Source organism: Lupinus angustifolius, chromosome LG14 (assembly GCF_001865875.1).
Source record: "Lupinus angustifolius cultivar Tanjil chromosome LG14, LupAngTanjil_v1.0, whole genome shotgun sequence".
In the NCBI taxonomy this organism is placed as follows: domain Eukaryota; kingdom Viridiplantae; phylum Streptophyta; class Magnoliopsida; order Fabales; family Fabaceae; genus Lupinus; species Lupinus angustifolius.
The window spans coordinates 16235659-16251353 of NC_032022.1; the positions used below are offsets into that span (position 1 = coordinate 16235659).

At 34.2% G+C, this 15695-nt stretch overlaps 2 protein-coding genes across 4 annotated transcripts in view; both read right to left on the reverse strand.

Moving 5' to 3' along the window:
• The window catches only part of LOC109326543 (exportin-7), a 15303-nt gene extending 5030 nt beyond the window's left edge, over positions 1–10273 (reverse strand). Inside the window, exons 1-21 of one of the 2 annotated variants that reach the window (XM_019559232.1) lie at positions 9864–10273; positions 9617–9777; positions 8994–9059; positions 8666–8783; positions 8430–8539; positions 8247–8342; positions 7798–7921; positions 6957–7024; positions 6641–6727; positions 6247–6399; positions 5365–5460; positions 4232–4291; positions 4015–4133; positions 3798–3885; positions 2674–2778; positions 2472–2573; positions 2337–2389; positions 2176–2239; positions 1457–1591; positions 557–669; positions 375–468 (exon numbers count right to left, since the gene is read on the reverse strand). In XM_019559232.1, the coding sequence (XP_019414777.1) occupies positions 375–468; positions 557–669; positions 1457–1591; positions 2176–2239; positions 2337–2389; positions 2472–2573; positions 2674–2778; positions 3798–3885; positions 4015–4133; positions 4232–4291; positions 5365–5460; positions 6247–6399; positions 6641–6727; positions 6957–7024; positions 7798–7921; positions 8247–8342; positions 8430–8539; positions 8666–8783; positions 8994–9059; positions 9617–9777; positions 9864–10101 (2250 nt within the window). In that variant the 5' untranslated portion in view covers positions 10102–10273. Of the gene's footprint in view, positions 1–374; positions 469–556; positions 670–1456; positions 1592–2175; positions 2240–2336; positions 2390–2471; positions 2577–2673; positions 2779–3797; positions 3886–4014; positions 4134–4231; positions 4292–5364; positions 5461–6246; positions 6400–6640; positions 6728–6956; positions 7025–7797; positions 7922–8246; positions 8343–8429; positions 8540–8665; positions 8784–8993; positions 9060–9616; positions 9778–9863 lie in introns of both variants that reach the window. The other variant, XM_019559231.1, reaches the window with a different exon arrangement.
• On the reverse strand, positions 14101–15409 carry LOC109326181. 2 transcript variants are annotated; one of them, XM_019558868.1, is made up of 3 exons: positions 15213–15409; positions 14783–15140; positions 14101–14620 (listed from the first exon to the last, which is right to left on the reverse strand). In XM_019558868.1, exons 2-3 carry the CDS (start codon positions 15054–15056, stop codon positions 14304–14306), a joined length of 591 nt encoding a protein of 196 aa, XP_019414413.1. In that variant the 5' UTR covers positions 15057–15140; positions 15213–15409; the 3' UTR covers positions 14101–14303. The 2 variants fall into 2 exon arrangements, with proteins under 2 accessions (XP_019414413.1, XP_019414414.1); XM_019558869.1 differs by having other exon boundaries at positions 14103–14620; positions 14783–15065.

Consider the following 15695-nt stretch of genomic DNA (forward strand, 5'->3'; position numbering starts at 1 on the left):
AACTATAACCAACAACAATCAAGCCTTAATCTCACTAGGTGGTCTCGGCTTTTCAAGGGAGAACCGGTGTAGATGTACGCAATCTTAACCCCCGCAAAAGGAGGTTGTTTCCAGCATTTGAGCCTGTGACCTCTTGGTCAGTAGGAAGCAACCTTACCGTTGCACCGAGGCTCAACCTCTAATCAGACTGAACAGAAAAATTATTATTTCATTTATGAATTACATAGTAATTCATGTAATGTGCTACATCTGCAGAATGGATTTTTAAATAATAGACCATTAGTTTTGAAAATTTTAAGTGATGAATAATAGACCAAAAGTAACGATTTGGATGTATATGTGGGCATTTAAAAATTCTAAACAAGGTGCATTACCTCTGGAGAGTCTGTCCAATGAGAGATGCCTTTTAAGAGTAGAGGCATGTGTGCAGGATACAACCAATCAAAGAGAAGGCCATAAGTTCGGCGACTAAGGAATAAGCATATGAACGAAAAACAGGAAGGTCAGTTTAATTGCATTCCTCGGCTTGAATGGCAGAAACAGTGTCAGTACCAACCTATTTGTGGCCATTGCGATTCCTCTAAGGTCCCTCATCAAACCAATAAGTGCATACTTTATGAAATCTGTTCGAAACAGCCCCTCAGGAGTTGATTCCAAATTGATGAAAACCTGAAACACAAAAGGTTAATTATAAGACAAATCAATCTAGATACCATAAACATTCAATAAAATAACGCAAAATTACTATTTGTTTTCTTTCACACAACTACAAAATACAAGATATTACTTTTATTGAAAACATAGAAAGGAAGAATCAAGAAGGGAACAAGTTTCATAAAATAAGCCCCCTGATCAGATTAGCTAAAGAACAGAGAACCAACAGGAATACAATAGAAGCCCCAATAAAAATTACTGAAAGTTCACCATATTTCACCATCAGATAATAATAGATTGTTATCATCAGCAAACTGCAAATGAAACTCTCATTTAAAAGGGGCCGGTATTCAATCCTTAAATCAGACCTCTCAATCCCCAATCTTCCCACTCAAATTCAATCTAAAGGGGGTCAACAAGGAATATTCATAGAGCTCTCCACAATAACTCCTAAGACAAGTCAATGGATCTTGACTAGGAACCAGAAGAGAAGTGACTCCTAATTTAATTTGTCTGATGAGGAATTAGAAAAGCACTTGTACATCATGCCTAATAGATATTGAGAAAGTGGGAAAATAGAGAAAAGAGAGAATCTGATGTATGCTTAGAAACTGGAATCTGCTATTACAAAACTTGGATCTGATAGCATCCAAAGAGTACTTATACAAGGATTGTAACAGTTGTCAGTGGCAGCTTTTACGCTAACTAACTGAAACAGTGACAGCTTGGACCACCATTTCTGGATCCTTAAGTAGAGGCATGAAATTAAAAATGAATTTTCATGCATATTAAAAACATGTACCTGCTGGAGCGGATCCATTGAAGATTTAAACTTCACAGTGCTATCCTCCATGAATATCAACCAGCCAATAGTGTAATAGAAAGTTGTTCTGCTGCGGGAACACCTCTTTGCTTCCAAAAAGGGAAAGTGCTCCCTCTGTGATGAATTTTAAGGAAACAGAATTAACACACTTAATACAGGGGAATCTATTTCGATATAAAGAAAGGGGAGGGGGGGATATAGTAGGGAAGAAGATACCCTCTCAGGAACAGAGAAAGAGAGGCTAAGAAGATAAAAATGCAGCATTTCTGTCCATTCTCAATAAGATTGAAAGCGATTTATGTCATTTTTAAAAATAGAAATAGGACTTCAATAGAAAGAAAAGAGGGGAAGTACACCTAAAAGGAGGATAAATTTGAAAGACTAAACCAAAATATTACTTTACAAGGAGAAAAAACATATTTAAACCAATTTCTATTTTTTATCAACAATATTTCATTAATGAACTGCTGAAAAGGAAAATGGCCAACCTTGATCATCAATTATAAGAAAGAGAAATAACCCACTAAATAAAAGATAAATCGTAGTTATATGTGCGTGTGAAGGATTGAGATGTGCAAAGCTCGATTTTGTCTACAGTTGATATAGCCAAGTGCATCAACAGCTTGTCATGGTAAGCTTTTGCACAGTAAATGGTAATATAATACAAAATTATAAGCAGCTAAAAAATGAGATTCTACCGTATGATTAGCAACAATAAATTTCACTGTATCCAACTTCAGAAGTAGCTTTCCAGTCATGTAGCTGCCAATGGAGAGTAAATAGTCAGTAAATTGGGGTTGATTGTCATAACCACAAAATCAAAAGGTAGATATTACTCATCAATCCAACTAAAACTAACCCAGATGCAAGCTCCAAGAACAAACTCAATGTGTGATCAATGACCTCTTCACTCTGGAATTAGCACAAACTAGCATCTTAAATCATGAATGCTTTTGAGAAAAGAGAAAGCATGAAGAGCAAACTATAAATTCACCTCCGTATAGCACTTAAGGTTAGTTGCAATCTTGCCAATAATCACGTTCAGCAGTAACAGATGATCATGCAGGCCAACAAGCTCAGATAACCGGGCATATAACTGCTGCAAGACAAAACTACATTAAAAGATGTATTAAGAGAGATAAATTTATGTTGTTATGTATTATTTATTATCATCAATAAATGAATTCTTATATTACCTTGGAAGAATGTATGGCTTGATCACCTACATATGACTTTCGGAAATGCTGAAAGAAAGTGAGAATTGCCCTATCAAGTCTTTGTTTGCTTATTTCACCATACCTCTGTCAAATGCCAGTAATGTGAACAAATAAGCAATGCATACGTCATTAACGTGAATTCGCCGTTAAGAAAAAACAACAATAAAAATAATATCATAGAAAAAGGAGAGGGGAGAGAGAGAAGTTTTATTTTATTTAGAGCAATACAAAAAATATTAGGGTCGGTACTTCCTCAAAAGACCAAGTCATTTCAACCAATTGCACATGGACCACTTAGTTACAATAAGAAAGAAGAAATATTAAAAAAGAGTGCACTTCAGTTGTTGCATAATCATTTTATTTTAAAGTTAAAAATATTTTATCAGAGGAGAAGTAGAAATAGAGTAGGATAAGATAACCTCTGAAACAAACAAACAACAGAGAGAGAGTAGAAAAGAATAATAACATAGAAGGAATCAAGAATGCAAAAAGGCTTTAGTAAAAAGAAAGAGGCAAAAATGGATTTGTCCTTGAGAGCAAATCCTTTATTTTGCTTCAAAAGAGAATGGTTTAAAGTGCATTTGGTTGGAAGAAAACAATTGCACTTTTAAAGACATTTCCTTGCCATTAAATCCACACAAGGATAAAATCAAGTTTTAAGTGTGTAATAGGTTTTCCTAGTTTTTCTCGTCTATTCTACTCCTTACTTTGCTTTCTTTGGTGACAAAGGATGCCTTATCTTCACCCATTTTGTACTCATTCTCCCCTTCTCTTCACTCTAATAAAATTATGTCACACACACACAAAAAGCAATACACAAGCACACACTAAAAAAGCAATACACACAGTCACACACTAAAAAAACAATACACAGTCACACACTAAAAAAGCAATGCACACACAGTCACACTAAAAAAGCAATATATCACACTTCAACCAACAACACAAATACAAATTACTAAACATGAATGTCCCAACACCAAAGGCACAAATTCTTCAATCAAAGCCTCTGATGATGCAACCTTATATCTTTAAGATTAAACTGTCAAAAAGAGAAAAAAGCAACTCACTACAAGACAAAACTAATGCTAGTGCTGGCATACCTGACTGTGTATTCCACTGTCAGTTACATTTATCAACCGTAAAACTCGAGCTGAAATTTCGGCATCAAGAACCTCCTGGGACTCCACACTACATACAGAAATATGCAAAAATAAATATTACAAACCAATTCACAAGCATTTGAACATTACTCAGAATTTTGTTGACAAACCATAACATTCCGGTAGACAAAAAGGTCAAGAGCCAAAAGGTTTATACCTGCAGCCAGTACATTGTTTTATCTTAAGAATTGCAGCGATGATGTGAACAATCCAAGCAAGTTTGTCTTCATTCACAGCGAGGTCACTGTTGTCGCTAACCTGTACTCTTGCTCTTTCCTGTTCCAGACATTGAAGACAGTCAAACACCAATTACTAACTCGTTTCTCCAAACAAAATATAAAACGATAAGATGACAGCATTCAGTATAACCACACCGTGTACATTTGCAGGACTGGCTCCATTATGTTTATTATAAATAAACTACTGCTTTCATACTGCAAAATGAATACAAAGGAGTCAAACAGTTAACATAATTCAATAGGTTGCAGCACAAATCAATTTAAAAAACAATTTCCTAGATGGAAACCAAAGGTTTGGATTCAGTAAGAGGAATCAAATCAAAGTTGTCTTTTGATGATCACATTCTCTTTTATTGAAGATGTTGGTGCCAAGTTCAGAATAAAGGTTCAAGGGAAGTTAAACAGCAAAAATCTATTCACTCTCTCTTGTTTATCTTGATGATTGATTTGTAGAGTAAAATGATTTTCAAGATAACATTGTTTAAGACAATAAAACTTTATTAGACAAAAAAAGAGTAGAAATGCAGAAGAGAATAGGATGCCCTCCTTAAGAAAGCAGCACAATAAACAAAGAAAAAACAAACAGGCCTATCAATGAAGTAAAACTCTCCAACTTCTCTGCATATGTGCTAGGAAGATTCCCTTTAAGGAAATATTATATATCTGATTTCCATCGTAATTACAGACACCATAGAAATTGTGGTTTCTCACGAGTTGCTGAGGTTGATCTACATAATTTCATGGTTGCTCATGCTCGTCATTAGCTTTTTTAAGTCAATCCTGGCTTGAAACTAAATATGGCAAAGAGTGGAATGTCAGGTATGTAAAGAGTCAGGTTCTTAACTTTTGCATATCTAGTTGTGTGTCAAGTTGAGGGAGGATTAAGAGTTAGATCCTACTTTGGAATCCATCTTTACAAGGTTTTGATGAATTGTGGTCCCAGTTGTGTCACATTTATGGAAATTGAGGATAAATGTGGGAAACTGTAACTAACGTGGTTGCAATTGCAATCTCACTATAGTTGTAGAGAGTAGAGACCAACAAAACCGATATAGTGGCTGCAATTTTAGTGGCATACCACAAATAAAACCATACTTCTTTTATACAGTGAAGTTTACACAGATTTTCTATGGGTGGCTGTAATGCCATCTTACAAATGGTGTGGCTGTAATTGCAGTCACTGGTCACAGTTTAAAACTATACTTCTTGCTTTCTAATAAAATTGATCCTTTCTTTAAAAAAGAGTAGAATTATAATGTAAATGATACCTGAAATCTGCAGAGATAAGGAAAGCAGTCTAATTGATCCTGAAGAAGTTCAGCATTGTCTAAGGGGTTATCAGATAGATCATCGGGTAATCCAGCCTGTAAAATAGACAGAAGTAATTGCATTTCTGAGTTTTGACGGTTATCTCATTGAGAGTTTGTATCAGATAATAAAATCAATATGTACTGCCTGGACCCGCACACAGTGTGTGTGTGAATCTGACCCTTCCATAGATCCTGTACATAGTAAGATCTTTATTGCACCAATATGTAAAAGAAATATGTAGCAGGTCTTATGAATGGTGCCGCTGGGCCTAACTAGACCCAAAAGCCAGCTCAAAGGGTAAGTGATGCCCAAGTCTTATAGAACTATCTTTAGCCATTGTTCATTTAACGTGAGATCCCAGTACACCCCTTCATTCCCAGGCCATGTTATCTAGAGTGTGAAGTTTACACAGATTTTCCACAGGAACCCGTTATTTCGATTGGGATAGCTCTGACCCCACCATCTTAGGACTAGCCGACTAGTGTAGCTGGGCAGTCACCCCAAAAGCAAGCTTAAAGGGTGAGGGGTGCTCAGCCTTATAAGCACTATTTCCGGTCATTGCTCATCCAATGTGGAATCTCAGTATACCCTCCACATCCATGCCATGTTATTTGAAGCGTTAAGGTTAAACAGATTTTCCGTAGGTGGCCTATTATCTCGATTGGGTAAGCTTTGATACCATCTTATGAATGGTGTGAGTAGGTCTAAAAAACTAGCTCAGAGGCTACATGATGAACTGATGATCAAGCCTTATAATCGCTATCTTTTGCCATAGCCCATCCCATGTGGGATCTCAATAGCAGGCAACAAGTGAAGCACTTATGGAAAGTTAGAAATACCTGCACAGAGTTAAATCTTGATGTGATGAAACTTTCGGTAATCTTAGGAACAAATTCATCCAGCAAGCTTGGTGCATCACCTTTCAAATATGGAACAGAAGACACCAATCTGGACCACAGACCTAACAGGTAGTACACACTATTGCTGGCCCACTGACAAGAAGGTATAAAATTAATCAATATCTTACATTAGTCTTGGAAGTAACCTAGGTTGAAAATTTGAAAACTCGACAAATATCTTCTTATTTCTAATTCTCATATCATGCCATCCCGTGTTTGTTTTCAAGGGGGAGGTGTCATTATGCCAAATATATATGGCTCCAAGTATGTGATTTTCAAGCCACCATGCATCATTTATTTTATCAGAAATCATTAAAAATAAACAATAATTGACCTGCCATGATTGCAAAGATTTGAGAGTGAACTCTGCAACCAAACGTATCCAGTCGCTATACCCTTCCACGTTAACAAGTTCCGATAACTGCAGCATTTATTCTAAAAATTTAGCTGAAGAAACTGTTCAAGCTTATTGGTGAAAGGTGGTAATTAATTGCAGGCAAAAAAGATGATCATAAGGAATAAATAAATTATAGAATATACAAAAATGTTCCAGTGGAATAAACTAGAAAACATCTGTAGATTTTTTTTCTAGTTTTGGGGGTGCAGTTTTAGATAGGCTACAGATGGAGAAAAACTACACAAAAATCTACCTGATAATTCACTCTGAACCGACCAAGAAGACGACAAAATTCATGGTAATTGTCATGATCAGCAAGACCTGCTTTCCAGTACACCGTTGAAATCATAAATTCATGGTCATTGGCCCATAAGAAGGGATAAAAACAATGAAATAAATATAGAATTAAAATATTTGCTTTTTTTGCTTTGCTGGGCCTAGAGGACTTGGGCTTGCCACTTCCATTGCCACAGAAAAACAGAGAATGATTTGATGGTAAATTATAATAACATAGTTCCTGAGTAGTGGTTGATAAGAGAGCCATAATTCTAGCCCAATTCCACCTATGATCAGCTGACCACAAAATTCCTCATAAAAAAGGTGGTCCATAGCACAAGGCTTCTGCCTAGTGGGGTCAGAGCAGGAGAGGGTATATATACACAACTTTATCCTCACAAGGCTGCTCCCCAATGCATATAAGCAAATTATGCCAAATCTGTTGACTACAAGAACTAGGTTGAATACAAGCTATAAAGTTACTATACAGCCCATTGATGCATAGCTTTCCAGCCGAGATAATCCTGATGGTGCCTCCATTATTAACTAATTATACCTAGATTATCAACAATTAATTTTCTTTACAAAAAATATTCAAGCAATCTCTTATGCTAGGAAATCACACCTGTGCAGCCCCTATAAGTTAAAAGTGCCTAACTTGTTATTTGCAAAAGAGAGATATTCGACATTTTATTTTTTGGGTCAAGGCAAACTCAGTACGGATATGGAACAAGAGATATTCATTTTTCTTAAAAGGATAATAATGAAAAGACGATATGTCCAGTCAATCATTACAAAGCAAAACAAGCAAACAACACCTTGCCCTGTTTGCAAGATTACTTTGGTTCCTGTCATTAAATGCGCCAAGAACATAGAGCGGGAAGCATCATTTGTAAACAAAGAACGCCGTACAGAAGCAAGTCGTACCAAGCACTCCAGTGCCTGGAAAGGGAAAAAATCAACATGTAAGGGAGAAGGTTCAAAAGTAACAAGCCGATGAATCGTCAATAAGAACATTTAACGATTCAAAATAAAATGCTTCTCTTTGTCATGAGGGATGAAGATGAACATTAACGGTTAGACCAAAATTCTTCGTACAAGCATGAATATGAAGGAAAATAAAAGTTCCTAATTACACCAGTGTAAATATAGATAGGGAGTATAGTAAGTGACAGGGGTGCTTATTGCGGGAGAAATGCAAATTGTGACTATTGGATCATGCATGTATTGTCATGATAAAAGCATTAGACCTTCAAGTAACTTTTACCTCCTTTGAAAGAGGGGGCTTTGAAATGGCATAGTAATCAAAAAATATTTGTAGCGTTGAAGAATCCTCCAAAACTGTCTTCCAAGGAGTTGGAATCTGAAAGCCATAATATCACAAGAGAATAGATGAAAAAACATATGATTAATTCATGTATGATTTCCAGAAATTAAAACAGACATATACCTGAACTGTGCCAAACTCATCTGAACTTTCATCAACAGATGTCCCCACAAAATCGAATGATAAACACTTTAAAGAAAGAGAAAGTGCCAACTCTTGCAATTGACTGATGACTGCAAATATATAATCTCAACTCTCAATTTGATACAACAACAACCAAGCATTAATCTCATTAGGTTGGGTCGGCTATAATACTAGAGTGAGAGAGAAAAACTTAAGCATGAGTTTAGTCAGTTTACCATCTGTCTTCAGTTGACTCAATGATGTTAAAGATATCTGAAATATTTGAAAAAGAGATTGGTCCCGAAAGGAGCAAGCTACCCTTCGATGATTTGTTGCAGGCAAACCGGCATTAGCCTGAGGCAGAGTTCCACAAATATGATAGGATTTAATCACGATAGCAAAATTATAAGGATTCAAGCAATCCAATATACGGACCATCAGATGGCCTTCATGAACAAACACAAACAAGCACGGGCCTACTCAATATGATAAATCTTCCAGCAGTATACCATAATTTTCACTCCACCACCGAACATATTCAAGCAGGACAAGTTAAAATCTAACCTGATTCATCTCAGAGATAAACTGATTTAATATCTTCAGACCAATGGCATAATGACCTGGTGTTGCCTGGATTTAAAAAAATGTGAACAAAATGTCTCAAAAACATCAATTTACCAACAACCTAAATAGGAAAAAATAAAAATGCAGAACCCAATGTAACTAATAAATGTGATAAAATGAATACAATGCAAATAAGGAATAATATAATGGTTTACGCAATCAAGATATCGGCCTAAAATTGACTTCTGGATGCAAAAGGAAAAAACCTATACTACCAAAAATGAAAACACTAAAGGAGCCTTGATGTCGTGGTTAAAGTTGCCGCAATTTGACCCAATAGTAAGGGTTCAAAACAGAATTGTAATCTTACAGCTACTGCTGGATGAAAATAAACATAATAATTTTTTAAGCTTCACTTTTATCTGGTAATCTGATTATTAATAATCTGAACCACGCATTGTAAATTATGTAATGCAAACAAACACACATGTGCCTTTGTTTGAAACTTTCGATTGAATTCAGTAAATCAGCCATCTATACCATTACAAAATACCCTAGTACATACTAAATAAATATTATGAAGAACTCTAAGATCTAGGGAAAGCACGAACAGTTTACATCACCTGACTCAAGAAGTTCATTGATTCTTTGACCAAGTCACGGAATCGGTCATCATCAAACCATCCAAATTTGGTGAGTCTACATAAAAGTTGAATCAAAGAAGCAGTTACAAAAGGCTGTAACTCAGGTCCTCTTGTAGCTAGATAATTGATAAGGTAGCCCCCTAACATGATATTCAAAGAAAGGAAAAATAAATAAAAATGATGAATGGGAGCATTTTGAAAGAGTCGGTGAAAAAATAAGAATTACATATATCAAGGCGGAGGTTGAGAGCAAGGGTATGTTGAGTGACTTGTTTCAACAAACTGGAACTAGCGAGCATCAATGCATAAGGAGTGAAGGAATGATCGAGAATGTATTGACATTGAGAAATATAATCAGTGTTCATAGAGAAGCATTTGAGAGTGTTCTCCGCATGAGCACGTTCCACCGAGTCCTGTGAATTGTAAAGCCTCTCACACAATGCTTCTAGTTGTGCCAACTCCATCGCCGAGATCCAAAGTGAGAGAAAGGATTCCTTATTCTTCTAAAAGAGCATCCAATCGCATTGCCTATGGAGAACCGATTATCGAATGACAAAACTGATTATGCATCTAGGTTTTCTCAACACCTTTCTTCATTTTCTATTCTCAATCCAATTTCACTCTCATCGTTTTAACGTCAAACAGAATTTCAATTTTCAACTCTTTCTTTTTTTAATTTTCCTTTAATTTCTTTTTGTTACTACCTCTTTTTTTTTTTTTGAGTAATAACTAATATATTCAATTTTCAATAAAAGCCAATTTATACTAAAGGTGTTAAATAATTTATTAAGAATACCCTACTAAACCCTACTCCATTTATAATAAACTTGAATGGAATTTTAAACTTACAACAAAAAGGATTATAAATAATTATTATGAGAGTGGAGATTCACTTTCTCAATTAGTAAGTTTTTTAAACTTGTTCTTCATCCTAGTAATCATGTGAAGTAAATTTAAAAGACTTATCATTAGAGTAAGTGAATTCATATGTGATTGATTGTTCTTAATAACCTCATAAGATAATAATATTGCATATGAAAAATAGGTGATCACCCATTATACACATGACTATAGTGTGACAAAAAACTAAATTTTAATTTTAATCATTTGTGATTGATTGTTCAAAAATTATTATTTTCACAATTTTTATATGATAATTGTTCTCACTTAGTCACTCCTTATACATATATAAAGTTATTCAAGTTAAAATAATTCTCATATAAAATATGTGAGAACAATAAATTTGGACATTTATAACCATATAAAAATGATTATGATTAAAAGTTAGTTATTGATCACAAGATTATATCTTTTAATGTTAATAATTCAAATAAGATTTAATGATTCATATTAATTGTTTTAATTTCTCATAATAAAAATTGTTATCACCTCACACACTTCCTATATATATATATATATAACAATAAGTGATTAGTTAGAGCGATTGTTACTGTGAGAAATGAAAATGATTAATATGAATCATTTATGTCTTATTTGAATGACTAAATTTAAAAAGTAAATAAGCATGACTTTATTATTTAATCATGTAACTATTAACTAATTTTTATTCCCAACCATCCATATGTGGTCGTATGAATAAATTTATCGTTTACATATTTTTATATGAAAACTTTTGTAATTGAATCAACCCATGAACCTAATAAATTGAATTATACTTAGCTCAAATTACTTGCTTGACGAGCTTAATTTATAACTTATGTTCGACTTTTTTTATTCATAAACCTATTTTGTCGAGCTACATAATGAGTTAAGTTTAAAATTAATGTGAAGTTAACTAGCAAGTTATGCGTACATTCACATGAACAATATTTTTTGTCGCATGATTAAGAATGTATATATTATACATGCATTCATATGGTTAAAAACATATATGTTTCTGATATATTTGCATGATTAAAATACAAATGTCATATGTACATTCATATTGTTAAGAACACACATGTGACTCATGCATTCGTATGGTTAAAAACACATGTTATTAATTTATTCCTAATGCTAAGAAAACACAAGTTACTTAGACATTCGCATAGTTAAATTACATAGTGAAGATTCAAACTATCTTTTATATTTTCCCTTTTCATTAGGAAATTTAATACTTTGATAATTCAAATAGTAATGATTTTAAATAAAAAATATAATATGTGTATACTTTCCTTATTAAAAAATATATTATACGTAGCAATCGTCAAAATTAAAATTTGAGACTCTAGAAGAATATGTGGATTTATGCTATGCAATTTTTGCTGATTCTAGACATAATTTAATCACATGGAGTGAAAGCGTAAAAGGAATTAAACCAAAATGGGACTTTCTCTTTTAACTTTTGTGGTTACAGTTGATTCACTACAAACATTGTAGATCGATGGCCTCCCAAAGAGATTATTTGATGGGATGTTGATATCTTGATACTTTAATACAATAGAATTAAATATTGTCAAGGAAAAATAAAAGTACAACGAAAAAGGTACATGCTATACTTATAATTTACATGTATTTATCATAGAATGCAATCAAAAATAATATTCAACCAATTAAACAACTATATTTAATCGATATATGATGATCAAGGGTAACACACAAACACACAAGACACGCAGACACTACCAACAAGTTTTTCACATATAAATCAAACAACTTGCTAACAGAATCAACAAATGCAAAAATTAACATAAATGGGTCCAGTTCACATAGCATAAAACGAAGCCCACCTCAGTGGCAAAACAAGACCACCACATGAAAGATATTCACCTTTCAATTGTGACAATAACATAATAGTCTATAAGTTGTACTATAACTAAGCTTTTCAAGTTCCACAATTGGAAAAGTATTAAGTTTTTCAAGTTCCACAATTGGAAAAGTATTAAGTGTTTCAAGTTCTTGCAATGCAAAAACACATAAAAATATCACCCTGTCTCTTCACCCAAATTTTACATTTTATATAGCAACTTGTGAAGACACCAAGTAAAAAAAGGCAACCATAAGAAAGGCAAATGAGCCCTGAGATAGATACTGTTACCAAATAACTGAACCAAATTCCCATGCCACAAGGTAGCATCACAAAGGCAACAAGAGAGAATAATTTGTATTAGACTATCACGTATCTCTTATCCAAATAAATAGCCATCAAAAGTAGTGTGTGAGTCTGTGATACCTTCTTCATTGTAATACAAATCCTGATCATCAGGATCCAAGTCCATATCAAGTATCTGTATGAGGGATGAAAAAGTCAGACAATAGCGGCAGGTTGAAAAAATTAAAGCTAAATTGTTAACACAAACGTTAGCATTGCACGCCTTACTGTTGTCTCTATATCAGAAAAATAAGGAACACCGTAATCGCTCTCAAAGTATTGCTCTTCAACATCTAATGTTGCAGAATTTGCCAGCAGCTCTGACTCATGAGCATTTGAGGAAATGACATACTCATCTTCGTGACCTTCGTCATCAGTATCCTATTCCATGTTGCAAGTGAAGTTTGGATCATAACTTAAATATTCTAGACTCATGCCCCTAAGCCCAGACCCCGAAGCCTGAAGCCCGAAGCCCGAAATCATAAACCCTAAACCTGAAACCCCTAAAATGTTAAACTCCTAAACCCTGATGCCCCGAACCCTGAACCCATAAACTGCAAGTTGGACCCCGAAACCCCAAATTAGACCTCGAACCCCCATCATAAAAAGAATAATAAATAACAAAAAATCTAGCCAAAACTATAAGACAAGTAACACACCTCTATTCCAGAAAAGCTCTTAAGAGCAATAGCACCAGAAGCAACCCTTCAAATTGTTTCTCTTGCAGAAGATCTACCACTACCCTTAAACATAAGAATTTTTACATATGACCATAAGGCATGCTCATGGATTGAAAAAGCTCAAGTTGTTACATTATAAAGGTCAATACATGAACTGATAGTCCTGATACTATAAGCTATTCACATCTCCTTATAGTCCTGGAACCCAAATGATCTAATGGTTAAAAAAACTAGAAGCAATACAGACTCAACTAAATGCTAGCAAACATGTTTGTGAGTAGGTCAAAAAGCATAATTAATATTTTCATGAGCAAAAAAAATTAAAAAATTAAAAACAGAAAATCTAATTCTTATCCACATTAAGCAAACCAAGTAATATAGCATATGTTTCCTGCATATGAACAAAGTAGTTCTCCAAAGATTTAGGACATTGATTTGATAAATTAAACCCAACTTAGGAACCAAATTCATGTCTGAAGATACATCAATTGGCTAATTTGATTATATAAATTGAAAGCCCACATTAGTGTCCAATGTACTTGGAGGTTTCATTAAAATTAAATATTTGGAGTACCAAATTGGTCTTCTATATATCAAAGACTTATGAAGAACAGTCAGACCTGTAAACAGAGAAAAACAGAAAGAGAAAGACAGGAAGAAGAGAAGAGTAACTGATAATTCTTGAAAATAAAGGCTAGTTACAAGAGAATAAAGTATCTACTGATACCAGGAGGGGAGATGACTTATCTCCTTTTAAAAGTACCACATGCGTGTTGTTTTGTTTAGTTTTAGAAATATTTTTATAAAAAATAATTAAATCTAGCACATGTCATGATTTGAGTGGCCCTAGGAGATAACTTATCTCCTTACACCAAGAGATGCTTTATTCCCAAAACTAAAAGGAAAGAAAGGGCAAATGTAATGTGATGAAATGAGTAGCAGCAATTGAGAAAACAGAAAAGATCCCATGCATACATACGAGTTGAACAATTATAAAAATGAAAGCATGATCCCTGGAAACAAGGAACTGAAACTTTAATCTCAACCACCAGCGATCAGGTGGGACATTAGCACGTAATATGAAAACAGCTCTGCACTCTGTACAGTGAGAAAAGGCAAATCCCTCCTTTGTAGACCTCCAATTATCGAGACATGATCTGTGGACATACTTTTGAGTACCTTTGCAATGGCATGGTGCAATTAAATCTTGTCCTAAAAAAATAAATTCATTTGAAGTTTAGTAAGTTGGTGGCAACCATCAAATACATATAATAGCCTACAAGTTGGAATTGATAGTGATTACAGCTGAAATCAATTTGATGAGGTGAAACTGTGAATTAATGAACATAAATAGTTTGAGTAGTAATAATAAACCTCCAATATCAAGGCATATACGGCATTGTGGGTGGTGATCAGAAGAATTTACAAGATGACAAGTCTCATCAACAACATCTACATGAACATTATGTAAATCATCATCATCATCATTATCATGGTTGAGAAGAGGAGGAGGAGGAGGAATAATTTCACATGAAAATGAACAAGAGTCTCCTCCTTCTGCGTCGACAGGAGAATGGAAATGGTAATTCAAGATGGGTTGGATTTCATTATCATCATCCTTGTTGCCACCATTTGATGCTAATTGCATTTCTTCGAGCTATGGAGATGAAGAAGAAGAAGATTACAACATACCATTTCAGCCAGGCAGCAGCAGAATTAAATAAACCTCCTACTGCAAATTGCAATTATCAAGAATCATAATTGATTATTTAAATATAAATAATAGAATTATATAGTAACTTACCTTAATAAACAAGAAAGAGGTGGAAGAAGGAAACCTCTCCAGTTTTAAATTTGATGATCTTCATCTTTCGATGCAATTCAATGAATCCATCCTACCATACAAACAAACCCTTATTCCCCTTTCCTCTTTGGTGTTTGGACCATTTTGACCCTGTAAGCCCATATTTCTAGGCCCAATACTATGCAGTGGGGTCGAAGCCCATATTGAATTCATTATGAATCCATCCGACCATACAAACAAACCCTTATTCTCCTTTTTCTTCGGTATTTGGACCATTTGACCGTGTAAGCCCATATTTTTACGCCCAAAACTGCAGTGGGGTCGAAACCCATTTTGAATTCATTACGATTATAACATATATATGAATAAATGATTAATAAAGGTAGTTGTTGGTTACATTACAACTTAAAAGGTTATGTGCATATATATTTTAATATTGATCATTCAAGTAATATTAATCCAACTATCCATATTAATTAGGGT

What these genes read in the sequence shown, in the direction of transcription:
- LOC109326181 (XM_019558868.1), bottom strand. Translation starts at nt 15,056, where the DNA reads ATGCAATTAGCATCAAATGGTGGCAACAAGGATGATGATAATGAAATC. An exon ending in TATATGCCTTGATATTGGAG is followed by an intron (nt 14,621 to 14,782) that starts GTTTATTATTAC and finishes TTATTTTTTTAG; the next exon opens with GACAAGATTTAATTGCACCA.